General features: G+C 37.5%; 2 protein-coding genes across 3 annotated transcripts in view; one reads left to right on the top strand and one right to left on the bottom strand.

Moving 5' to 3' along the window:
- The window catches only part of LOC114649283 (uncharacterized), a 282,139-nt gene that overhangs the window by 86,363 nt on the left and 169,091 nt on the right, over positions 1-26,685 (top strand). The gene's annotated exons all lie outside the window — the stretch shown is intronic.
- gtf3c2 (general transcription factor IIIC, polypeptide 2, beta) overlaps positions 1-26,685 on the bottom strand; it is a 158,995-nt gene that overhangs the window by 37,939 nt on the left and 94,371 nt on the right. For both annotated transcript variants that reach the window (XM_028796786.2, XM_051925479.1), the window contains exons 11-14: positions 9,541-9,572; positions 8,566-8,695; positions 5,254-5,398; positions 1,285-1,446 (exon numbers count right to left, since the gene is read on the bottom strand). In XM_028796786.2, coding sequence (XP_028652619.1) covers positions 1,285-1,446; positions 5,254-5,398; positions 8,566-8,695; positions 9,541-9,572 — 469 coding nt within the window. The remainder of the gene's footprint in view (positions 1-1,284; positions 1,447-5,253; positions 5,399-8,565; positions 8,696-9,540; positions 9,573-26,685) is intronic.

The raw sequence follows: 26,685 nt of genomic DNA, 5'->3' as shown, positions 1-26,685 counted from the left end.
ATCCTTGAGGTGTTTCTGCAGCTTAATTGGAGTCCACGTGGTGTAAATTCAGTTGATTGGACATGATTTGGAAAGGCACACACCTGCCTATATAAGTTCCCACACTGTACATAGTATCCCTGACAATTTACATTTCTAACTGCTACAGTGCTAAACCAAATCTCTTTCTACATTTACTATGAATAAGAGTTTCAGTTGAATAATTGATGTTAAACTCAAAGCTATAAAGTTACAAAGTTTTAGGCCAGTAAACTCTCTATATGAAGGTGAGAACTGTCCAAGCTCTAGAAGTTTAAGCAGTCTGTCGGTATTTCTGAGAGTAACATCTAGATTTGTGAGCAGTAGTAAGTACTGTCAACCATTTTAACTGGGAGGCAGAAACAGTTATCTTTATGTATAATACGCTACCGTGGCTGTTTATTTGTCTGTCCAGGATTTTAAATCACCTGCAGCTCGCAAACCGTTTGAACTATTGACCTGAAATTTGAAACACATATACTACGTAACGTCTACTATCCGCTTTTGGGGTGATGATTGACCTCCAAGGTTATTCTGAAATTATTTTAATTTTATTTTATTGTAGAATCAACTCTCGGCAGCAGCCAGCAGGGCGGCGTGCGGCGCATGCGTTCGGGTGCTATTCTCATCCCTTCGCCGTCACTTCCCCTACCTCTTTTTTTATCTTAAATCATTCTTGAGGCAGGTTGAAGACTTAAGTGCCAGCTTAAGTGAAAAATTAAAGAAAATGTACTAATTGCAACAAAAACGTACTAAGTGCAACACAAATACTGCCTTAATCAGTTTTAACGCAAAGAGGGTCGCTAGGGTGGAGAAAAGAAGAGCTGCTCATGAAGCAGCAAACGCATCAACCTGAGAGCAAACGAATGCTAAACGTACAGAGAAAGAGTTTGAAAACTAGGAATGCTCAAGTCAAGTGTATTCGCTGCACTCTATCGTGCAGTGCGCCATTACTGGTATTAAAATAAAATAAAAAAAAAATTAAAAAAATCTCTAATAACATTTGTAACTTACTGTTCAACTTATATGTTCAACACTGCTTATGGTTACTTGCTTTACAAAAAGGACCAAAGAATATGATTACAGATACAAGGTGCAGGTATGAGAAGGTTGTGAAAGGCAAAACTTCTATGTTATTTTAAAGCAGTTAATATTCTTATGTATTAATAATTAACTTCATCATAAGTGCCAAAAAGTATAAATTTTAAGAGAAATTGTGGACAAAACTTGTATTCAATAGCTTTCATTGGTGTTTAATTTACTTACGCTGCAAAGCAGTTTTCCTGTGCTACAGATATTCCACACCAGTGCAACAACCATGAAACCTCTGTGCTGAGGTTGCGTTTTACCGCCACAGCAGGCTCGTAAGTTCTTCTGAGATCCCAGAATTTCAACTTTCTGTCCTCACTTGCAGTGAGTATAAAATCGCTGAATACAAAAAATGGAAAATATATTTTAATTTTCAAAATATTATTATTCATCTTAATTAGTGATGCATATTTTTGAAAACAAAAAATTTATTCATTTAATTCTAATTAATTGGTTTTCTTAGCAGTTCAGTTTATTAAAGTTAAATTAAAGGTCATTCAGTAAGAAACCACCTGTTATAAAAAAAATACATGCTTTTCTTTAAATGGCAGAAAAACAAATTCCAAGTCTTTGACAATGCAACATGAAACCATAAAATTTCATACCTGCCTGTTCTTGTATGGCAGGAAGTCATCTCAAATAGTAGTGGCCACAAAGTATTAACACAAATGTTTAACCATATTAAAAAGCTAATCATAAGCCTAAGGAATGCCATCAAGTAAAAACAATTTAAAGAGCAGCCACTCTATCACTGAAACATGCTAATCTTTTCAACAAGGTCAGTCCAATCCTGTTCTTCGAAGGCACAAATGTCTGATGCATTGCTAGAGAAATGTAGTGAAGGTAAAAATTATGCTTTTTTTTTTATTTCATGCTTCTGTAAGAAGATCAAATCAAAGTCATATAACATAAGTGCTAAATAAGTTATCTTTGAGTGGCACTAAATCCAAAATTAGTCTAGTACCTCTGTAATTAACTTGCCAGTCTGCCTAATATAATGACAAAATTCTATGAAACAGAAGTGTAATAATTATCTCTACCCATGTTAAAGTTTGCAGTATCTTCACTAATTTATGAAAAGAATGCAACATAACTATCCAAGTAATGCATGGTCTCAGTTTTTAAGTGAGACAGCAGCTAAGGAGATCTTTTTTAGCATACCAGGAGCAAAGGTGTAGGTAGAGCATTGTTTTCCAACTGTTGATCTGTGGTGACACAGTGTTTATAACTCAAAAAATTCCAAGGCATGATTCTACTAACTACAAAAGTATTAAATGTATACATGTGCTAAACTTTCCGAAGGGGCGGGACAGGGGGTGGCAAAAAAGCAGCTCGTAAATTGCTGAACGCACAGACAACACTTGCGTAGAGTATAATTTTCAGTCTTTGATGGTGATGAACAATTGAGGATAGTATTTATGGAGTTTTAACACAAGTTTTAATGTAAGCCCATTTAAGAGATGCATATTCTTTCAATTAAACCAGTCTTCAACAGTGCATTCAAAGTCAACAATTGTTTCAATCATTTAATTTTTATTTTGACGTGTCAATTTGATAATAATGCATTGGCCTTGTTCTCTTATTGCCTTCTTTTCAATTTATTATTTAGGAAGGCACTCAAATTCAGGTTGTGCTTCCTTAAGTAGTATTTTGTTAAAAGTTCAGGTTTAAGGTCATAATTAAGTTTAAACTATGCCATTATTATTATTTTTTTAGTTCTTTGTGCTGATTCTACATTAAGTTTGTGATTCAGTATGTATTTACTTTGTGATTTATGTATTAATGTTATAATTACATTTTAATACTAGATGTGATTAATTGCAATTAATTACATACATTTATGCGATTAATTAGTTAATTTTTTTCATTAATTCCCAGCCCTAATATATCAGTGCTCTCACAGAGTTTTGGCCTTGGGGAACAATTCAGCGGTGCAACAAAGTGGAGGCTTGTTCAATTGTTTGATGTCTCAGCACTGTGCACTGGTTAAATAAAGTTTTACATTTTTTCTTCCAAGAAAATAGGAACACCTTGTAAACGGTAATAATTCTTTCCTTATTATTATTTTTTTCATGGGTGTGCATGTATTTTCTTTCTTGGGGAGGGGGAGGGGGGAGGACTCTGTGGCTAAAGGATCTGGGCTGGTAACTTGAAGGTTTCTGGTTTGAATCACAGCAATGACAGGACTGCTACTCCACTGGACCTTTGAGCAAGGCCCTTAACCAGCAATTGCCCCAGGGGTGCTGTATAAATAGCTGACCCTGCGCTCTAACCCTAAAACTTGCTGAAGAGTAAGTTGGGGTATAAGACAAATGAAAAATTCCTAATACAGGAAATTGTATATGGTTATTAAAGGATTAAAAATCATAAAAAAATCACTATAAGGCTTGTTTTGAGGTCATACCTGGGCATGTGGCTGTTTATGCATGTAAATCAGTTTTGCTGTGTTATATGTACGGAGGCAGTACACATAATATTGTCATTATGGTCAGCTAATTTACAACTAAAATGAACTGCAAGTTACTTTTTTTTTTTTTTTTTTTTAAATGCATGCAGGGTGGAAGACTGGAGTACTAACTGGGTGGTAACATCACGTAGACTAAAAGCAGATCTTACGGTCAGTGTGCAAGAAAGTTTTGCACATAGCTGCTACAACTCTGTGATGTCAAACTGGCTTTGCAAAGCATAATGGGTTGCTTGGAAGAAAAAAAATGTTCACCTAAGCAAGCTGCACGGAACATTTCAATGAAAAGTTTTGGCAAACAAGGTCACCGGAAAATGTAGCACATTCACTACAAAAGATACTTTAGCGAATTTTGCCATTCAAAATTATTTATCATACACAATTCTTTACATAATACACAAAGGTAAAAAATGCTTATTGGTTTTACTGTTAATGGCATATTGTTATATGGAAAAATGATATATCTAGAAAAATGTAGTTTTAGGATTTATATCATTGTCATAAACACTGGCTCCATTGCTGTACAAATAATATGAAGAATACTTGCCACACTGTATTTTTTTTTTTGCTTGTGCAAATATGTATTTCTTAATCTCACTAGAAATGATAACATAGGACAGATGCCGTAGCACAGTGTTTAAAAAAAGTTTTATATGCATCTATCACATCTGAACTGAAATAACTGAAGCTATCACTAATTATGTACAGCACGTGTTGATATCTTGTTTTCATTTCATTTCTAATTCCAAAGCGCTGTTCAGTTTTAAATCTGCTGATTTCTGTCCAAGCAACTTCTTAATTTTTTTTCAACTTAAGGGGTAAGCTCAGAGGTATGCAGGGGGATAAGACTATGGTGTACTGGATAATGGACTATCTGTTAGGTAGACTGCAGTTTGTGCTTCTGTTGTGGATGTTAGCAACACTGGACCAATTAAAAGGGATGGTCCTGTCTTCTTTTCTCTTCAGGCTGTACACCAAAAACTATAAATAATAACACCAAGTCATGTCACTCCATCCAATATAGTCTGCACTAATCTGGTGCACTGACTAGCAGAATGAGTCAGAATATAGAAGACAGGTGGAGAATTATGTTTCTTGATGCAATGAGAATTGTTTACAATAACAACAAAACCAAGGAACTGGTTACTGACTTTTGCCACACTAAATAGTCTCAATGCCTGGTCCCTATTCAGGGAGTATATGTGGTACACTGCTACAAGTACAAGTGCTGTGGTGCAAGGCCCACTGAGTCCAATTGCTGATTAAGAAAGGCAGTCTAAATTATGGAACACACTCTTGATATGCTGAAAGTTAGTAGTGGAGGAGAGAATGAAAACAAAACTGCTGGCCATTATGAGTAATGTTGCATATCCTCTCTATGACACACTAGCATTGAGTACTTTTACACAATAAATTATCCAACGTTAAGTGTGACAAGATACACTACAGGGGCTCTTTCAATCACTGTGATTGCTCTTTTACCCTTTAAAAGAAAGGTAAGAAGTTTTCTTCTTCTTGTGATTCTTGTGTATTTGAGCAGGATTGTTACTTTATTGTTGTTTGTTATAATATTTCATGAACTTCTGTAAAAAGATAAATTTCTCCCTCGGGAGAAATAAAGTACTACATACCTATCAATGTTTACCAAATAATCCAGTATTTTAACAAATGAAATGTATTACCTACTGGCCTTGCACCAAGTTAAAAATCGTACAGCATGATCATGTGCTAAGAAGCTGTGATATGGAAAGATGGTAATTGATCCCCCACTTGTCCTTATCTTCAGCAATGGAGACTTTGTGGTCAAGCTCCATAATGCAACCGTACCTTAAAACAGAAAACAAAAAGATAAATTAACTTAAAAACATATTAATCCTAAACTACTTTTCCTTTAACAAAGCAGCTTCTTTAACATTCAAAGCTTTGGACATATTCTCCCATATTAAGCATAAAAATAATCATTTTCTGAAAGAAATAGCAAACCATCTCCATTTTAGTAGTAGTATTCAAGACATTTTAAGTTTGTGGATGAAGTGCTGCAAAGGTGCATGGACAACAAACATGTATAGTACCTTACAATTATATGAAATACAATAAGCTTTTTCAGCATTGGTCAAAGTTATGCAAAAAGTGATGAAAATATCTAAAATGTGTACTGCTGCTGGTTCATTGTTGATTTTTTAAAGATCATAAAACTTGAAAAACACTCAATTGTTACATTTATATAACTGAATGACACTGAAATCAAATCAAATTATCATTCAGTGATAAAGCTGCTTTAACAGTATATTAATTTTATATTCAGGTTGTTGTCATCATGATCGTTTAAATGCAGTTTAACTGCTTTTTATTGAGCTGCTGAATGAACCTGTCAAAGTTAACTATAACTTTAAACTTCAGCTGTTAGTTACCCCACAAAACCTCCAGGTGTGAGACACCAAGTGTACACACACAACTGTACACACACCAAGGTGCTGAAAAACAAGAGGAAGCAACATGTTATGTTATTATGCAAAAGAAGAGATATATTAAGGAGTGACAGATCTCACCTTGATAGGAGTCTTTAAGATACAATGCAATGGGGGCACCTGAGCAAGAAAGGCAGAGTTGTGGTCTAAATGGAAAGTCAGTATGTTCCCCAAGAAAGCTGGATGTCAGATAATCCAACAGATCCCATGGTGCCTTACCATTTACTATAGGTGGATGAGGCCACCAAGAGATGGCGAGAAGCTATAATGCCATATGCCCAATAGGTAGCTAGACAGTTTATTTAGTTAGAAAAATAGGCACCAGACTACCTACTTAAAACTGGAGTAACTGAGGGCTGGCAGTAAGAGCACTCTCACTCCACAATCTGCCAGAGGATAGTATGGAATGGGCAGATGACACACTGCACTTAAGACAGAGCTATTGATGCCTTAAGCCATCAGGGACTGGTAGAGGCAATTTAAGTCTGAGATGTGCATTAAACTTTCCTCAAATCAGAGAAACTTCTGAGTCTAAGGCAAGGAAGAGAATTTAGTGAGAAGAGTCACTGGTAGGGGTAATAGGCCAGGGTGGTCATGAGAAACAAGGTAAGTACAAAATTATATACCATCCATCCTGCCAGCTAAGTGTCTAAGCACTGCTATAGAAACACAAGGGAGGAAGTAGGGTTTAACACTTTTGATACTTTGCATTATTTCCCTTTGCTACTCTAACAATATTTCAGGTAATCTCCCCTATTATAGTGTATTATGTATGCACTATACACCATTTATGTTGTCAGCTAATGCTTTTTCGTATAAGTTTACTTAAAATATCCTTAACTTTTAGAACAGCATGACAGGTTTCCGCCTCAGGTCATTTGTTTCAATTTCTGTCCATTCACCATTTGTCTGCAGTTTGCCCAATTTACTTCTATTTACATAGTTTTTAATTTTTTTTTCTGTGTACTCTACCTGCCTTAAAATCACAAAGATGTACATGTTAGGCTGATTAAGTAAGCAAGTCTGTGTGAGAGTGTTCCCTGCAATTCACTGTTGTGTCATCAAAGACTGGTTTCTTCTCTTTCACAGAAGGGCAGGCTTTGGCTTCCCATGACCCAAAAAACAGACAGATGAAAGAATGAACATTTTATCTGTAAATGTAAATTGCAAAAATTAGCCTTTATTCTTATATCATTAAAATGGAACTACACTTGAATTGTTGAAAAACACTGTAAAAAATATACATATGCAAGCAAAATTGGGGCTGTGTGCAAGACCTTGCAGTAAGTGCTATAAAATGTTCTTAAGGCAAGCAACAAAGACACACGTACAGTGGACCCTTGACTTACGAACTCAATTCGTTCGCGAGGGCTGGTTGTAACTCAAGTTGGTTGTAAGTCAAGACTATTTTTCTCATAAGAAATAATGGAAATACCCATAATGCGTTCCGAACCTCCCACTGCAACACTTACTTAACCTTTTCATAATAAAAAAAAGGGTTGTATAATGTGCATAATTTACCAAAACACCAATAATTTTTCTAATGTACTAACCAAAAAGTAATCAAAAGTGCCTAGCCTACCAGAAACAACAATTTCATACTGTACTCACCATTTAATTTGACATCTTTGGGCTGCAGGAAGGGAGGAGGATGATAATGAAACTGAAGGCTTTTTAAAGGCTTTCTTTAACTTGCGCTCAGGCATTTGCAATCATTTCAATAGCTTCTTTTGCGTTAATTGTAATGTCCTCCTGCCTACAAGTTATTCTGACGAGAATTTTTCTCAGCATTTCCTTGCGATGATACAAGGAACTGTTTCTGAACTCTTCTGAGACCCCCCCCCCCCCCTCCCTCAATGGGAACGACATGCTGAAGTGCGTCCTGAAGCGCGAATGCCGCGACTGTGGAAGCTTGCTTGTCCATTGCCGGGCAGGGATATCACATGCATATCACCCATCGATATCTTTTCTGTTTGCTTTGGCTGAGAGACTCAGCACAGCTTTAAGCCGGCTGTTGCCCCAGCAACAGATAAACAGTCTTCCATACGGAGTTTGGACTTTGGCATGTCTTCTAGTTGGGGGAGGTCCCAAGAGAGTTTACAAACCTGACATTTTATTGAATGAGTGCGGCATTACTAGGAATGTTTCTGTTTGTTTACAATCGCGCAAGCGGATACACGTGACCGCATTCAGGTCGTAACGCAAGATGTTGGTCGTAAATCAAAATAAAAATTTTGGTCGTAAATCAAGTTGTTCGCATGTCAAGCCGGTCGTATATCAAGGGTCGACTGTATATAAGAACAATGGCATCCATTAAAACAACAAGGGTAATAAAAGGCATGAGCATTTTGTAGTCATTAAAGTGTGATATATTCCAAAATACTAGGGCAGATTAAAAAGACACAAAGCATATTATACAAAAATAGGCACATTTTGAACATCATTATCTGAAATGTACTGTATGCATGAAGGCACCAATTTCTCTTTACATTTATGCAATGTAAAGGAAACAGAAAAAACACGCACCATCAAAAAAGCCAGCACCCACAAATTGATGGTCTTTTATTGGCACCCAGTCTATACATAGACACTGTCCACATGGAGAATTGTTGTTTGCCTGAAATGAGCCAACTTCCAAAAGGGCTGTGCACTGGACCTATAGGGAGAAGAAAGATTTAAACATTTGATGGCTACTGTTAAAGCACCATAATCATCTAGCTATTGACCTCTTATTTAGATTGATATTTCACTGTCACATGGTACATTGTATTAAACGACCTAGATTTTTGTTAGCCTATAAATTTCAAAACACAACACCTTACACAAAGAATATAATGTACTGCAATAACCTAAGTAACATTAAAAAGTGTTACAACTGTGTTATTTTAAACCTCTTGTGCAGTGATTTGTGCTGCTGCCTCACAGCTCTAACCATTTCATTCTTTCCAGAGAAAAGGATATATTTTACTTTGTTAGCTATTTACTTACAGGTTGCATAATTAATCAGCTTTAATTATTCTGTTTAGGACATTTGACTCTTTAAAATGAACTCCTAATATAATGCAGAATTTTGGCCTTTCATGTATACTGAAATGGTGTATTCAACCACTGAAAATGAACTCTTACAGCCAAACTCAATTTACTGTTCAATCTACAATAAAATATATTTAAACATATGGCTGGATATGGCAGCCAAGTCTTTATTTAGCAAGACATTCTGATACTTCTGGAAAATTCCTAGACATTTAAAGCCAGGCTATAATTACTAGAGTGTCCTCGATGTGCCCTGGGATTTTCTGCAATTGGATTGTGCCTGGTATATCCCCTATGTGAAAAGCTTGGTGGGATTTTCACACTACATTTACAGACAAAACTTTCACTTCATGATCCAGACATTGTTCTATTCAGTGGTATCACATTTTGTGGGGCTCTTCAATCTAATGTGTTACACATTCAACAGGACTGTACATTATTATACATACAACAGTACCAATTACCCACCTTGCATATCATTTGATCTTCATTTCCAGATCCTAAAAGAAAAATACAAAGTTTACTTTATTCATACATTTTAAACACTTTCTCGAAAGGCAACTTTCAAAGTAATCAAAAGTACAGTTTAACAAAATATTTCAGACATTACATAATGATGGCAATGTGGTTAATTTTGCAGGCTTCTGGATCCAATATCCTGAAATTGAATCTTGTACTCAGTTTTTCTCTCTGTGGAATTTGCATATGTTTTCTTTCCCATTCCAAGAATGTTCATGTTTTTTGGAGTGGTGACTCTAACCTAGCCTGGTGTAAAGGAGATACCAACCATGTACTCTTATATTTTCATTGCACCCCACCCTGACCTTGAAATTACCGTGTCTATATGTCTTGTCATAAACCTTATTGCAACCTCTAGGGGGTTGGTTTGAATATAAACCCAATTACTGTGTGGAGTCTTAATATATTTTTTCTGTGTCTGCATGGATACTTCTCCAGCTATTCTGGTTTTTCTTCCTTGCTGGAAAAGAGTGCCTTTTTGACGAGTTTTCAACAATAAACTGATCAAGTATGACTGGGCGTGGGGGCACGAATGAATAAGGGGAAGAGCAGATCTTCAATTCAATAGTGCAATTCTGCTTCACATGTTTCTTACTCATGCACTACTCTGATTTTCCAGAAGTATTTATTTTAAAATATTTTAGTATTGCTGCAATATTACTGTTGTCCACCCATTCTATGCTTTGTTATCCCACTTCTCCATGAAAACATCAGATTAAAAATGCTTCGCTGTCATTATAGCATATCATGTGGTGTTATGTAACATTTAAAAAAATATATATATATTTTTGGGTGGGGTACTCCTTTAAGCTCAAATGACCCAAAAATGCTACTCAGGGGAGTTCTTCATGGTGGAGCATGTCTAAGTTTTTTCACAGCACTGTTAGGAACCAATCAGTAACTATAGGAAATGTCTGATACAAAAGATGGTTTAACCACCATTATGTCTAACTAAAGAAACATTGGACACTGTGCAACTTTAAAAAAAATGAATGAATCATGAAGTGTGTACTTTTTGTTCACTTAGCAATTGTTCAGTAATACTGAAGATCAGAACAAAATGTGGGTGGTGCAGTGGCAGAGCTTCTGCCTCACAGTAAGGAGACTGGGTTAGCATCCTGTGTCCTCCCTATGTGGAGTTTGCATGTATTCCTCATGTCTGTGTCAGTTTCCTCCCACAGTCCAAAGACATGCAGGTCAGGTGGATTGTTGAGGCTAAATTGGACCTAGACAGTGTTGGGGTGTGCAATCGACACCAGCAATCGACTGGTTCTCTGTCCAGGGTTTGCTTCTGCTAGCTAGGATAGACTCCAGAACCCCGTGGCTATGTTCCAGACTAAGCAGGTTAGAAAATGTCTGACTGACTGACAGAAAAAATTGCTAAAAAGCAGTTAATCAAGGCAATTTACTGCCACAGTAAAGTAATCGCAAAAAAAATTTAAAACATCCTTTTTATTTTACTGAGGAAGTTTGGTCAATTTGGTGCCTTCCTTTCTCTGCTAATTATGTCTAATATCTTCTATATTAGTTAATTTTCACCTGTGACCTGGTCGATAACAGAATTACAGAGCATGCTTATTTCCTCAAACACACAAAATGTAGTCTCAAATGTAAACCTATCAGAAGGCTGACTAAGCCTTTTCAGATTGACAGCCTCTAGAAAGCAGGTTGTCAGGTACTAGGATGAAATTCATAGCTTCAGACACTAACAACTGCGTAGCGATGCATCTTTTTTGTCATTTCAATTATAGATCCTTGTCTGATGAAAACGAGTTAGTAAATTATCACAGCTAGGAAAAAAGGAGAAAGGCTTCTTACTCAGACAATAGCAGTGTTTGTAATTATCTGACTGAGCCTAACTGGATATCACTTTGTAGCCTGGTAATGATGCTCTTTTATAATTTAACTCGTGGCCATCCATAAACTGAATTTCAGAATCAGTAAGTATTTATGTTTAATATTTGTCTTATGAAAACAGTTCAGAAAATTAGTGCAATAAGATATCATGTTCTGTTTATATTTGTGCTAATTAGAAACCAAAACATGTCTTAAAAATGTAGCATGTACTGTTCTTTAAAGAAACAAGAACAATCCCCAAAAATTTAATTTGTCATTAAATAACCTTGTAGTAGAGTTTACCATAAATATTATTAATTGAATACTGCGGCTCAGATTTACTACAAAAAGCTGATCGCATACTACAGTCACTTTGTTGGTCCATGAATAATGACACACTTGGAGTGGGGGTGTGTCTGCCAAAATGATTGTAAAGATTTCTGGTATTAATTAACCTCTGTAAAGTTTCTCTTATCTCACAAAGCCACAGCATGATTTTCCAATAACACTGCTATAATGCTAAAAAAAAGGATAAAGCGCTTGAATACAGTTTCAATGAAAGACCTTTAATAGCAATCAATTCTATAAAAGAACTCTGTTCTGTTCTATAATGAGAAGTGCAGTAAAAAATGCATCAAATATTTTCTGACCACTTATTTGTTATAATCCAGAATAAAAAAGAAGTTACATATTTCTTTTTTTTAATTTTAATTCTGCCTAATTAAAAACAGATGAAGCAGCCAGAAATAATTTTCATTATTTTGGCAAGAGTTAATTTTTCAAAAGAAATTTCAATTATAAAAATGAAGTTACACTAGAATGATATCTTCTTTACATTTTGCGGTACTTGAGGTACATGCCCAACAATGGCAACAGTCAAAAAATCTAGCAATCTATGCATCTGGTCTCGTGAGATGGTACAGAGTCTAGTGAATGTGTGCAGAGTTAAACTCTTAAGACTTCTACATAACATAACATTCTGAAACCTGCTTTAATCAAATTAATTTTTTTTCTGGAGACTATCCTAAACTGAAACCAAACCTAGGCAGAACATAAGATGGTAAACATAAACACACATTTTTGGGACATTTACAGAAAAACAAAATATGGCAAGAACATGCAGACTCCAAAAGGTGACCAGATATGGGATGCAAATCTAATACATTGCATTCATGAGATTGCAGATATAACCACTTTTTTATTCCCTTTTTCTTACAGTAAATGTAGCACCATATTTATGATCAAATCTGGTTTGTTTTAAAATGTTACTGGGTTTCCTTTGCTCCTTTTGGGACACTTTGTATTTGCCCTGGGGTTTTCTCCTGTAGAACTGAGGTGTCACCTGTTGCACAGCTGCACTTGGGTCCCAATCTGGGTGGTTTGTCGTGGGTTCAGAAACACGCTGTAATCAGCACATGCTCCCAACTTCCTCCTCCTTCTCCTCTACAACTACATTTGGTTTTGTACACGTGCTGCCATTTTTGTGTGATATGTGTTTTCTAATTGCCTCCAAATTCCTACGGGAGGACAAATGAAGTGTGTGGACACATGACGTAATATAAAAGTCAGCATCTTGAACTTCGTGGCTGTCCAAGATTGTGGAATCCTGAACTATCCAGCTTAATTTCATCATTACTACTTCTTTCTGGCTCTAGACTTTCATCTTGAATTCTGACTACAATTTAGTCTAGTGTGTTTGAGTCAACATTCTGATCAACTGCTTTTGCAATTATGAACTCTGGCCAGTTTAAAGACTATATTTAATCTCCTAATTCTTTATGTCTATATACTGCCACAATCTCATTCCACGACTAAACATGGAAATTTCCTGTTATGTTTCACCAGGGTCTCAACCCTGGTTCAAGTGTAGTTTTGTTTTTTGTGGTCTTTTTGTTATCCAATAAATACTATTACTGTCTATTTTGTACCACTGGTTAGGTTTTTGCCCTTTGTGTATTAGTCTATTATTTATAATATGCCTTGCCTATTGTTTTATGTATTAAATATTCAGTATGTATGCATTATGTGTAGTTTTGTACTTGAGCATTTAGTTATGTGCCCTGGCCCATTTAAACAGAGTTTGAATATATTTCCAGGCAGAGGGTCAGGGCCTCCAGATTCTCTTTGTGTTTGGTTTTATAGTCTACAATTATGCTATCTGGTTTTCTTGATCTTGTTATATAGTCTTATGGTTTACAAATTTGGGATATGGACTTGTTTTGTTTTTTCAGGGTTACCTTTTAAGCATTTATTTTGTTTTTTGAAAATATTTTTCTTTGTAATAGACTTTCAAAATTTTGAAAGTTTACTTGATTATTTTTTGAACCAGAAGTTTTTAATAGTTTCCTCTCCTCCTCGTGAATATTTCTTCAGGATTGTTAAGAATTCTTTTGAGTCTAGATTCTCCTTTACATATGTCTTTTGGTTTAAGGACAAGGCCAATTGTGGAGGTCAATCCTCTGAATTCTCTGGGGCTACATTTTTGAGGCAAGGCTTCATTTTAGCATTTTGAGTTTGAAGATCATAAGTAGGAAAGTATAAGGCTCCATTTTGGAGGGTTTGGCCTTGTTTGTGTATTTTGTTACATTTTGGAAAAGAATATTATAACAAGCACATTTGCCTAGGGTCTGTGAGGGTTTTTCTCCAGTTTTCCGCTAACATGACAAAGGTGTAGGCCTGTGCGATATATCGGGTGGCACAATATGAACAATATTTTTTAATGCATCGTTTGAAAACAAACCTATCGCAATATATTATGCAATATGTTTTATTAAACACTAAAAGTGTGTAGTGCGTTATTTCTGCTAATTGGAGCACATCCTAAATGCAGTCATTGCGATTAAACCCCACCTCCTGCTTATCTTAACTCTTTTAGGGCGGATGTCGACTTTTGTCGACAGGAGGGGTTGAGGGCGAATGTCGACAAAAGTCGACATAGAGGGATAGAGGGCGACAATCAGCTGTTAATGGCGACAAAACTCACTGTCACGTCGCAGGCATTCCCTCTGTGCTTGGAGGAATGCTAGACTCGTTGACTCGGCAACTAATCCTTGCATGTGCGTGAGTTGCGAAATGTAAACAATGGCAAGATGGCATCGACATGTCACAAGGGAGCGAAGCGAGTGCAGAAAAGAAAACACTCGGCAGACCATGTTTTGCGCATTATCGCGGAGTCAGACTCTGATTTTTCAGAATTGGATTTTATTGACAGCGATCAGGAGATCGAACAAGAGAGTGAGAAGCCGGCATCAGCTGATCGGACACCAGCCGATGCCACGCCAGCTGATCCGCTGCCAGCTGAACCATTCGCGCAGCCGATGCATCTACGGCAAAGTTCGCGTGGAAGGAATACACAGACATTGATCCGTGGGCTACCGGACTTCACAAGACGGCATGGCTTGCTGTTGGACACGACAGATCACCAGCTGCTGAACTACTTCAGGCTGCTCTCTCCTGATGCTGCTTTTCAGCTACTGTCAGATGAGACAAACAGGTAGGCAGAGAAATTTTTTGAATCGCGGGCTGCGTTTGCATCGCATTCTCATTTTTCAAAGTGGAAACCCACAACAAAAGACGAGATGAAGCGTGCTGTGGCATTACAAATAGAGATGGGACAGAACTGGTGATATAACTTCAGAGAGCATTGGTCCAAACGTGCTTTGTCCCCTGGTGGCTTTGGACAGGTTATGCAGCGTGATGATAGGTACGTGCTGCTGCAAAGTTTTATTCAGAAAACTTGGTGGCAGTGGCATGGCACGATGGCAAATGGGTGACTTGTCTCTCTACAGTACACACTAACAATATATGTGAGAAAGTACAGCAACAGACAATTGAAAAGTAGGCACCAAAGCAACACATATTGTAAGCAGTGCAATGTGGCAATGACTGAAATTGGCTGCTTTGAGCGAGATCAGGCTTTGCAGGACTTTGCTGTGTAAAATGTATGTGATGTGTATGTGAAATCATAGAGTATGCAGGCTCATACAACATGCAAGACAGTAACATTTGTCAAAAGTAAATATTTTTTGTTGATTTCAATTGCTTTGTGTTTTTTTTTTTTAAAAAAGTTAGTTTTTGGAAAAATATTCAGCCCTGGGAGAAAAGAAACAAAAAAAAATTAGCCCTAAAAGAGTTAAACAGTAACAACAATGGCTGAGATGGAGGCAGAAACGAGTACGGCTATCAGCGATGATTTAGTGCCAAAAAAAGGTACAAATGTGACTTCTGTTGTTTGGAAATGGTTTGGCTTTAGACCAAATGATACAGAACAAAAGACAGTTATATGTAAACTTTGAAAGAGAGAAGTAGGAACGAAGAGCGGCAACACCTCGAACCTCTTCTGTCATTTGAAAACAAAACACGTTACGAAGTACGAAGAATGTATTAGACTTCGCGAGAACTCTGCTCAAAACGCAACGAAACACTTCACTGCTGCAAAACAAATCACGCTGGCGGCAACGTTCTCTCGTTGCATACCGTATGAAAAAACAAGCCCCAAATGGAAGGAAATAACAGCTGCAGTAACATACCACATTGCAAAAGATATGGTCCCTGTTGCCACTGTCGAAAAACACGGATTTCAGAAACTACTGAGAACGATTGATCCCAAATATGTAATTCCCAGTCGGAAATACTTTGCCGAAGAAGCGCTGCCCAAATTATACAACGAGGTAAAGGAGAAAATTCTGAATCAGCTTCAGAGTGTTCGCCACTTCTCCACCACATCCAATCTGTGGACTAATCGTACCATGCAACCATACATAAGCCTAACGGTTCATTTTATTGAAAACTGGGAGATAAGAAGCCTTTGTCTTCAGATAGGATTTGCACCAGATGACCATACCGGAGAAATGATTGCACGGGGGCTCAAAGATGCTCTTAAATCATGGAAATTAGACGACGCGCGACAAGTGTGCATTACCACGGATAACGCTGCAAATGTGATTAAAGCCGTTGATCTGAACAAATGGAAGAGACTGCAGTGCTTTGGTCACCGGCTGAATCTGGCGATTGGTATGGCGTGTGTGTGCGTGCTAGTAATGTGTCGATCACGAACGAAACGGTTCTTTGAGCCAGCTCATTTTAGTGAACGGTGGGAGCCAATTCCCGTTTTTTGGAACCGATGTCTGTGTAGTGTTTGTAGCGAAACACTAAGTGCAAACATCTAATCATGGGTCAGAACACTGCTAAATGAGACTGAATTATAAAAGGCTGGAGTGGGAAAATGAAGAGGCGTTTAGGAGCCGAAAGAGACGATTCTTAGTGAGCTGGGCAAAATGATCCGGCTCATAAAAAGAGCCGAAATGCCCATCACTAGTGCGTGCGTGTATGAGAAATGTTTGAAAATAAATAATAACACGTAATAAATATAAGAAATTTGTAATAATAAACGTAAAGTGTGTGTGTGTGTGTGTGCACGTATGAGAAATATGTTAAATAATAAATATGCTAAGAAATAGTAAATAAACGTAAATATTAGTGTGTATGAGAAATATTATTAATTAATAATTTTTATTTTATTTATTTTCATTGTAATCATTCCATACAAACAGATCAATTTATAACCCAACAAATTTGAAGACTAATCAAACCCCACCCCTGAGAAGGAGAGCTTAGCTAAAGGAAAATTGCTTTAGGCTTTTTAATAAGGCAACATTAAACAAAAGAAAGGGAGAAGTAAATATCTATGTAAATAAGAGATGGAGAAGGGAGTTAAATGCGATAATAGTTATTTCTCTTATTCTAAAATAATATTGATTAAATCCTGCCATGTTTTGAAAAAATGTTGTACAGATCCTCTAACTGAAAATTTGATTTTTTCCAATTTCAAATAATATAAAACATCGGTTTCCCACTGACTTATAAGAGGAGAATTAGGATTCTTCCAATTTAACAAAATAAGTCTGCGTGCCAAAAGTGTAGTGAATGCAATCACAGTTTGCTTGTCCTTCTCCAATTCAAGTCCATCTGGAAGAACACCGAACACAGCTGTTAATGGGTTAGGAGGGATTGTGATACCAAGGCTGTCTGAGAGGCACTTAAAAATTTTTGTCCAAAATGATGTTAGTTTAGTGCAGGCCCAAAACATGTAAATGTTATTAATTAATAATAATGTAAATAATTAAAAAGACTGTAATTTGTGTTTGGTTTTAGAGAGAAGCATGAGAGATCCCCACATTGAACGGGCAATTGGTGTATGTAAAAGAATTGTTGCATGTTTTTCCTTCAGCTGGAAAAAAAGAAGGGATTTGACCGCAACACAGAAAGAACTCAATCTGCCTTCCCATCAGCTCATAACAGAATCCCCTACAAGATGGGGGTCAAGGGCAGCAATGATACAGAGAGTGCTGGAACAAGAGAGGGCCATCACCCAAGTTCTCTCATCTGACAAGAAAACCAGACATCTGGCACTTACATGGCAGGACATAGATGTACTAGAGTCAACTGATAAAGCTATTCAGCCCCTCCTGGAATTTACAGATGCACTCTCAGCTCAGTCCTATGTTACAGTCTCCTATGTTAAGCCAGTGCTACACCTTTTTCAAACCAGCATCGTGGCTCACCAGCCAGAAGACACAGAGCTCACTATGTCAATTAAGACAAAAATTCTTGATTATCTGAGAGAGAAATTTGATGACCCTGCCACCCAGCAACTACTAGATTTTGCTTCTTTTTTGGATCCACGTTTCAAAAGATCACACATTCCTGAGGAAAAGTATGAAGAGGTCAAACACAGAGTTGTGTCTGAAGTGGAGACCCTTCAACATGATGAGACCAGTGCCCAGCCTGACTTAGCTAGGGAACTTTCAGAAGCAGCTGAAGCATCACCACCACCAGCCAAAAAGGAGAAGCGAAGCCTTGGTAGCTTCTTTAAGAGGCCAACATCTTTATCGGCATTGTCTGACAGAGATAAAATTGAAGCTGAACTTTCAACCTACCTACAAGCAGCTGAAATTGACACTGAGACAAACCCACTTGCATGGTGGAAAGAGCATGAACCAATCTTTCCAACTCTCAGTCGCCTTGCAAAAAAATATCTCTGCATACAGGCCACTAGTTCACCCTCAGAAAGGGCATTTAGCACAGGTGGCAACATAGTAAACTGCCACAGGGCATCTTTAAAGCCAGAGGCAGTTGACAGACTTGTCTTTCTTGCACAAAATTTGTGAAATTGTGTTACCTGAATGCATGTTCTTGCCACGCTTTATTTGTTTACAAAACCTAGCTTAAAAAGAGCATATTCAAACATTATTATTTTAAGTTTTTTTTCGGACAACTGGCTTTCTTGCGTAAATGTTTAGATGGGTTTCTTGCATTAATGAGTATATTTTGGTTTATGCCTATGATGTAAAGTTGGAAGTTTGCAATTACATGTAAATAACTAAAGAGCAATATAAACGTGTGGCTTCTTTTTTAAGTAATAATAGATAGGAAAAAAATATCGTTGCATATCGTATATTGACTTTTGGTCCAAAAATATCGCAATTTGAATTTTGAGCCATATCGCCCAGCCCTACAAAGGTGTATGTGCTAGTTTCTTTGGCATTGAGGTGCACACTTGCTGCCTCTTATTTCTGTGAAAAACTTCATGCTAAACTTTCATTTACTAATCATTTTCTCATTGTCTAGAGCAAATGGACAAAATTCTTTGTCATTTAGCAGCATCCAAAATACATACACAGTGCTAGAAGGGAATGTGAACAAAACTAACACCCTGAACCAATTTTTTTTTGTTTACAGATTTGTCCTCCCACTGCCACCTTCTTCTAATGACCAGTCTCCCAAAACCATTAACTCCTACTATATCAAATGGAACGGCCAGTGACAAATCCACCTCTGACCATCAGTATGGGCTTCCACAACTTAAGACCAAGTAAGACAAAACTGAGGAAGCTACACACTGGAAAAGCTGCAGTGCCAGGTGGAGTCAATCCTTGAATGCTTAAGGCCTGTGCTGACCAACTTTGTGGAATCCTCTGTCACCTGTTCAGTCTGTCCCTAAGGGTCCAGAAATTGCCACTACTTGGAAAACATCCTGCATTACTCCTGTTACAATGTCAGACACCTCTTTGCATAATGACAACCAACTAGTGGCACTGACGTCTCACATGGATGAGAAACTGAATGTCCATACCAGATTGGTTGAGGTCCAGATTACCAATGACTGCCACCGATGATGCTGTCCAGCAGGGTATCGGCAGAAACTACATTACTGCTGAGCAAAGAAAGTGAAGAAGAACAAGAGGGGGAAAGCGTGTTCAAAGATAATGGGAGAAGGAGGAAGGGAAAGATTGTTGTAGAAGATGGAAAACTGCTGACAAGCAGGAAGAGTGTAGATAGTAAATCACAAAGTACCAGGCTGCAGAAACTATGAAGAGGATGAAAAGTGGAAAACCAGTGGGCCCGGACAATACAGAAGTGGAAGCATGGAGAAATTTAGATGAGATGGTAATAAAGTTTCTAACTATATTGTTCAACAAAATCTTGAAAAGCAAGAGGATGTCTGAGGAGTGGAGAAGTATATTAGTACCAATTTCAAGAATAAGGGAGATGTGCAGAGCTGCAGTAACTACAGGGGTATAAAGTTAATCAATCACACCATAAAGATATGGGAAACAGTAATGGCTGGAGGGAGAAGAGGCAGTGATATGTGAGCAGCAATAGGATTTCATGTCAGGAGAGTGTACTATAGATGTTATGTTTGCTTTAAGAGTGTTGATGTAGAAGTACAGAGGAAGTCGGAAGGAACTGCATTGTGTTTATGGGCTTAGGGAAAGTGTATTACAGGGTACCAAGGGAGGAGTTATGATATTGTTATGAAAGGAGCAGTAAAATATGTGAGGGTGGTGCAGGATATGTATGAGGACAGCGTGGCTGTGGTAAGGTGTGCTGTTGGAATGACAGCCTTGCTCAAGCTGAGAGTGGGATCACGTTAAAGATCAGCTCTGAGCCCTTTCCTGTTTGCAATAGTAATGGACAAGTTGACAGATAAGGTCAGACTGGAGGCTCTGAGGACTATGATATCTGCGGATGACATTGTAATTTGTAGTGAGAGTAAACAGCAGGTTGAGGCAAACATGGAGAGGTAGGGAATGAGAGTCAGTAGGAGTAAAATAAAGTACATGTGTATAAATGAGAGGGAAGGTGGTGGAAGGGTATGACTGCAAGGAGCAGAGGTGAAGGTTTGAAATCTTAAATACTTGGGTTCAAGAGTCCAAGGCAACAGAGATTGTGGCAAACAGGTGAAGAACAGAGTGCAGGCAGGGTGGACAGGGAGGAGAAGAGTGACAGGAGTGATTTGTGATAGAAGAGTAAATGCCAAGAGTGAAAGGGAATGTCTACAAAACAGTACTGAGACCAGCTTGGTTGTACGGTTTGGTGACTGTGGCACGATGGCACTTATGAAAAGACAGGAGAGACAGCTGGAAGTGGCAGAGCTGAAGATGCTATGATTTTCACTTGGAGTAAAACAAGGGCAGACAGGATTAGAAATAAGTATATTAAGTGTATGATGACCAAGTGAGAGAGGCTACATTGAGATGGTTTGGGCACATGTACAGGAGAGATGAGGGGTACATCATGAAAAGAAGGCGGCCAAATAGGATGTTTATGGATGTGGTGAGGGAGGATATGAAGGCAGTTGGTATGGCAGAAAATGATGTAAAAGACAGAGAAAGATGAAGACCGATGAACCGCTGTGGCAACCTCTAAATGGGAGCAGCTGAAAGAAGATCATGAAGACAATTAAGAGGCTTGCCCTGGACTATATGAGCCTTTTTGTTGTAGACCACCTGCACCTACTGCAGTTAGACTACTGTATCTGGCAAAGATTGTAGTGGAAAATGCAATTATCCATCTGCTCCAGAAGGCTTATTTTCACCTGGTCAAAGCTTTCACCACTGTGAAGATCATGTTTTTTGATTTCTCCCGTGCCTTCAATACCATACAGTCATCTCTATTAAGGGGTAAGATCAGAGATATGCATATGTATGAGCCTATAACATCTAGGATAATGGACTATCTATTGGGTTGACCACAGTTTGTGAGACTCAAGAACTGTGTTTCTTATACGGATATGAGGAACACTCCAGCATGGTATGGCACAGTCCAGCCTCCTTCTTCTCTGCACTCTGTATACTTCAGACTATGAATATAATACCAGATCATGTTACTTGCTGAAGTTGTCTGATGACTGTGTAGTTATGGGATGTACTTTTAAGGAGGATGAGATACAGGAGTCGGGTGAAGAACTTTGTTTCTTGGTACAGAAAGACTAGTCTGCATCAAATAGCTTCTATGTCTGATCACTGACTTCCCCCTTCACCTGTAAAATTATCTACTTTAAGTAACTAATGATTTATTTAAAGCAGCAGACTCTGGTTGAATCAGTATAAAATTCTAGCAGCAGACTCTGGTTGAATCAGTATAAAATTCTATAAGATCTTAGGGCAGCGTTTGATATTTGAAGCATGATATTCTATTGTCCAGAATGGAAAGCTTCATGGGTATCCCTTGCACTGTCCTTCAGTGGTTTAAGTCCTGTCTGACTAACAGGCACGAGGTTGTTATCCTTGTCAACAGCAGGTCCATCTTAGCACCAGTCTCAGAAGGAGTTCCTCAAAGCACTCTCCTCAGCCTGCTGCTGTATCTATATGCTTCCCCTTCACCAAATTATTTGTAGCTTTGGACTGGGTTATTATTTTTATCTGAATAATATTTAGATATTTTAATATTAAAAGTGGACATGCACTAGAGTTACCTCAGCTCAGAACTTTCCACAGTGAAATTAAAAGATGGATTATGCATCAACTCTTTACAATAAATTAATAAAACAAAAGTCATGCTAATTGTAACTAAACCAATCATTCTTGGCAACGAGATCACTGTGATTCTTTGTTCTACAAGGAATTTTGGTGACAGTTTTTATTCATCTGTTTGTTATTCAATCCACATAAATTACATTAAGAAACATTCTTACTTCCACCTCTACAATGTACCCCATTTTTGCTAATCCCAATCCTCCTTTTCTGACATGAGGAAGCTTGTCCATGTTATTATTGCATCCTGCATTGACTATTGTAACTCCCTACTGGCAGGTGTCCATTGTAATCGTTCCCCTTATTTCAAAACTAACTTGTGCTCTATAGGTGACAGAGCCTTCAACTCTACTGTCCCAAGGCTTTGGAATGGCCTCCTTAAATTAATTATATAAACTGATTAAACATATTCTTTAAAAAAGTAATTTAAAAAACATTCAACTTAACCTGACACTCTGACCCATTTTCTAAGTTTATCCTCTCTGTCTAGGTTCCCAGGAGAATATGCTTTTTTTATTTTTTTAGTATACTGTATTAATACCCGAGGGGAAATTCTCTTTTTCGCAAACCTCAATCTACTCAGAGTTTTAGGGGCAGAGCGCAGGGTCAGCTATTTTACATTTATTTAATATTTGCTTATGAGTTTGTTGTAGAGAATTTATTTTTCTGTTCTACTCTGGTTTACTGTGCCTTATTTTACTTCAGAGCTCAGTGTTTACTGTATTTACCTTTTATTTAATGTTTAATTATATATTTCTTTACTATGGTTTACTTTTAATTTTCTGAGAATGGCTTTGAGCATGGGAGGTACAATATAAATAAAATGTATTATTATCACTATTACTATTATTAATGTATCACAACTTTAAGTTGAACCTGCACCAGTAAGTAATGGGATTGGCCAGACTCTAAAATGGATTAAACATTGATAATGGATGGAACTTGCATAGAAGACTTCACTGGAAGTCCAATTAACTTGCCAATATTATGCTAATGGTTCGATTTAGCAACTAAAGTTTATTGTATAAAATCAAACAAAGCACCTTATACTTTTATAAATTAATATATTAGGAAAATATTCAGTGTATAAAATGCACATGTACAGTATCTGTCTTACAAAGCAACATCCAAACTGCGATTTTCAACCTTAAAGTCTATGAATAACACATCTACCCAGCATGATCAATCAAATGTGGGATTTTCTACATTATTACAAAACTGGTAAACATAGCAAAGGCATATATATGTAATAACTGGGACGAGGATAGTAAAACACCACACAAAATATATTTTTCATCAAACAAACTATTATTTCAATTGGTATTATTTATTCTATATCCTAGCTTTCTGGGGAGAATATCTTATACTGAATCACATGTGCTGCATACACAGAACAATTCATCATGTTAGGATATATGGCAGAAAGACAAAATTTTTCTTCTTTTCTTTCTAGTAATTAATTTTAATCCTTTCCTGGTCACGCACACATGAAAAATAATGTCTGTTTGGGATCACTGGGTACAGAGTGTAGAGTACATTAATCACTGTAACAATGTGAGGACTATACCACATAAGAAATATGAGAACAGGACAATCTTCACTTGTTAAAAGATACTATCAACTTAGAAGAAGACTTTTAAATGTTCCTTTAACTTTAGACACTTTGGCCAAGACAAGAAAGCGTGTCTAATTTTATCAGCTTACACTTAAAACAGCAACAATAAATTATACAAATATTTTCATAGGCATTGATTTTTTTTTTTAAGAAAAATGACACAAAGGTAAAATGGGAAAATGCTGCCATTTAGAAAAAATATTAACATAATATATATGTAAGTAGCATCCAAATCACAGGAGTCAATGTAAGTAAATATTCTCTATCTATAGCAACTTTCTTTTTTCAATAAATTCACACGCATAACATACAGTACTTTATTTTTTTTATACTTTATATTCTTTTCCATATCTTTGCTTTAATAGCAGAGTATAATCTTCTGTTGTATGCCTTTGTTATACACTGCTCAAAAGAATTAAAGGAACACTTTTTAATCAGAGTATAACATCAAGTCAATGAAACTTCTGGGATATTGATCTGGTCAGTTAAGTAGCAGAGGGGGTTGTTAATTAGTTTCAGCTGCTTTGGTGTTAATAAAATTAACAACAGGTGCACTATAGGGGCAACAATGGGATGACCCCCAAAACAGGAATGGTTTAACAGATGGAGGCCACTGACATTTTTCCCTCCTCACCTTTTCTGACTGTTTTTTCACTAGTTTTGCATTTGGCTACGGTCAGTGTCACTACTGGTAGCATGAATCCAGCTTCTCCAGGATGATACATCAATACAAACCATTGCCAGAAGGTTTGCTGTATTTCCCAGCACAGTCCCAAGGGCATGGAGGGGATTCCAGAAGACAGGCAGTTACTCTAGGAGAGCTGGACAGGGCATTAGAAGGTCCTGAACCCATCAGCAGGACAAGTATCTGCTCCTTTGGACAAGGAGGAACAGCATGAGCACTGCCAGAGCCCTACAAAATGACCACCAGCAGGCCACTGGTGTGAATGTCTCTGACCAAACAATCAAAAACAGACTTCTTGAGGGTGGCCTGTGGACCCAACGTCCTCTAGTAGGCCCTGTGCTCACTGCCTGGCACCATGGAGCTTGATTGCCATTTGTCACAGAATACCAGAATTGGCAGGTCCACCACTGGCACCCTGTGCTTTTCACAGATGAAAGCAGGTTCACCTGGAGAAGCCATGGAGAACATTATACTGCCTATAACATTGTTCAGTATGACTGGTTTGGTGGTGGGTCAGTGATGGTCTGGGGAGGCATATCCATGGAGGGATGCACAGACCTCTACAGGCTAGACAATAGCACCTTGATTGCCATTAGATATTGGGATGAAATCCTTGGACGCATTTTCCAACCCTATGCTGGTGCAGTGGGTCCTGGGTTCTTCCTGGTGCACGATAATACCCGGACTCATGTGGCGAGAGTATGCAGGCAGTTCCTGAAGGATGAAAGAATTGATACCATTGACTGGCCCCCACGCTCGCCTGACCTAATCCAATAGAACACCTCCAGGACATTATATTTTGGTCCATCGGATGCCGCCAGGTTGCAACTCAGACTGTCCAGGAGCTCAGTGATACCCCTGGTCCAAATCTGGAAGGGGATCACCCAGGACACCATCAGTCGTCTCATTAGAAGCATGCCCCAACGTTGTCAGGCATGAAATTTCGACAAAATGGACTAGCCTGCCACATCATTTTTCACTTTGATTTTCGGGGTGTCTTTGAATTCAGCCCTCTTTAGGTTTATTCCATCAAACGATGTGGCATCCTTTCGTCCCTATCAGTACAGTTATCCAGCGTGATTTTTTTTTCCTATTGAGATCTGATGGGTTTTCAAAGTGTTCCTTTAAATTTTTTTTAATTATAAATGTCATAGAAACTTTGCATGGGTTAAACCGACGTGTCTTCAATTATACAAGTATTTAGAATTATATTGGAATATGAAATGTCCACCAGAGGATGAATTTGACAACTCAGAATTGCTTTGAATATACTTGCATTTACTTTACCCTTTAAGAGAGTCAATGAACTTAAAGCATGCCAAAAATTGACCCAACAGCTTTAATGAGACACTGGAAATTTTCTCTGTGAGAAATAATCATTTGGAACCATAAATTTCTTTAAATGTGTGCCATACATGCTGTGGTTGCATGTTGAGAATAAGAGGAATGATTCCAACCAAGTTCTAACCAAATATTCTTATCTATTGCTTAACAGACCACACTTGAGTTTATACAGTGTGGTCTAGTGATTCATTCTTTGGACTTCAGACAATGAGGCTGTGAATTCAAAGTGACCATGAGCAAGTCACTACACCTGTCATGCTCCAATTGGAAAAAACAAAAAAAATGTAACAAGAAGTTCCCTTGGTAAAAGTGTCAGCCAAAGAATAAATAATAATACTACATACCACTTTCCTATAAAAGTGACATTTAAGGTATAATAAGGGTTTGAACCACACCAGCTCAACCTCATTATCACTTTGAAGTTCTCTGGCAGACTGTTTTTGACAAAGAATCCTGCTCCTAACTTGATTGACCTACAAAATTAAATTATCACGAGTTGTTTGTCCATTTTACATTTCATCTTCAATCAATGTTCAGGAATCATAATAAATGTGTTTTTTGTTTTCATGTACAGTTGCCCCAAGTTGTTACTGTCTCTCTCTGATGCCAACATAACCTTTTCTACTGATTGCCATAAGACATCAATAAGATGAGGAGTCACTGAAACTGTGCTTCAAAAGTCATTATGATCTCTTTTTCAAGCCAAGGAAACAAAAGGATTGTGTACCTGTCTCTTCCAAGCAATGTTATACATTACATCAAGTATAATAGGAGAGCCCTGCTTTCAAAATAATTTG

This window comes from Erpetoichthys calabaricus, chromosome 3, assembly GCF_900747795.2.
Source record: "Erpetoichthys calabaricus chromosome 3, fErpCal1.3, whole genome shotgun sequence".
NCBI lineage: Eukaryota > Metazoa > Chordata > Cladistia > Polypteriformes > Polypteridae > Erpetoichthys > Erpetoichthys calabaricus.
The sequence above is the reverse complement of the archived record's forward strand: the minus strand, read 5'-3'. Positions and strand labels throughout refer to the sequence as shown.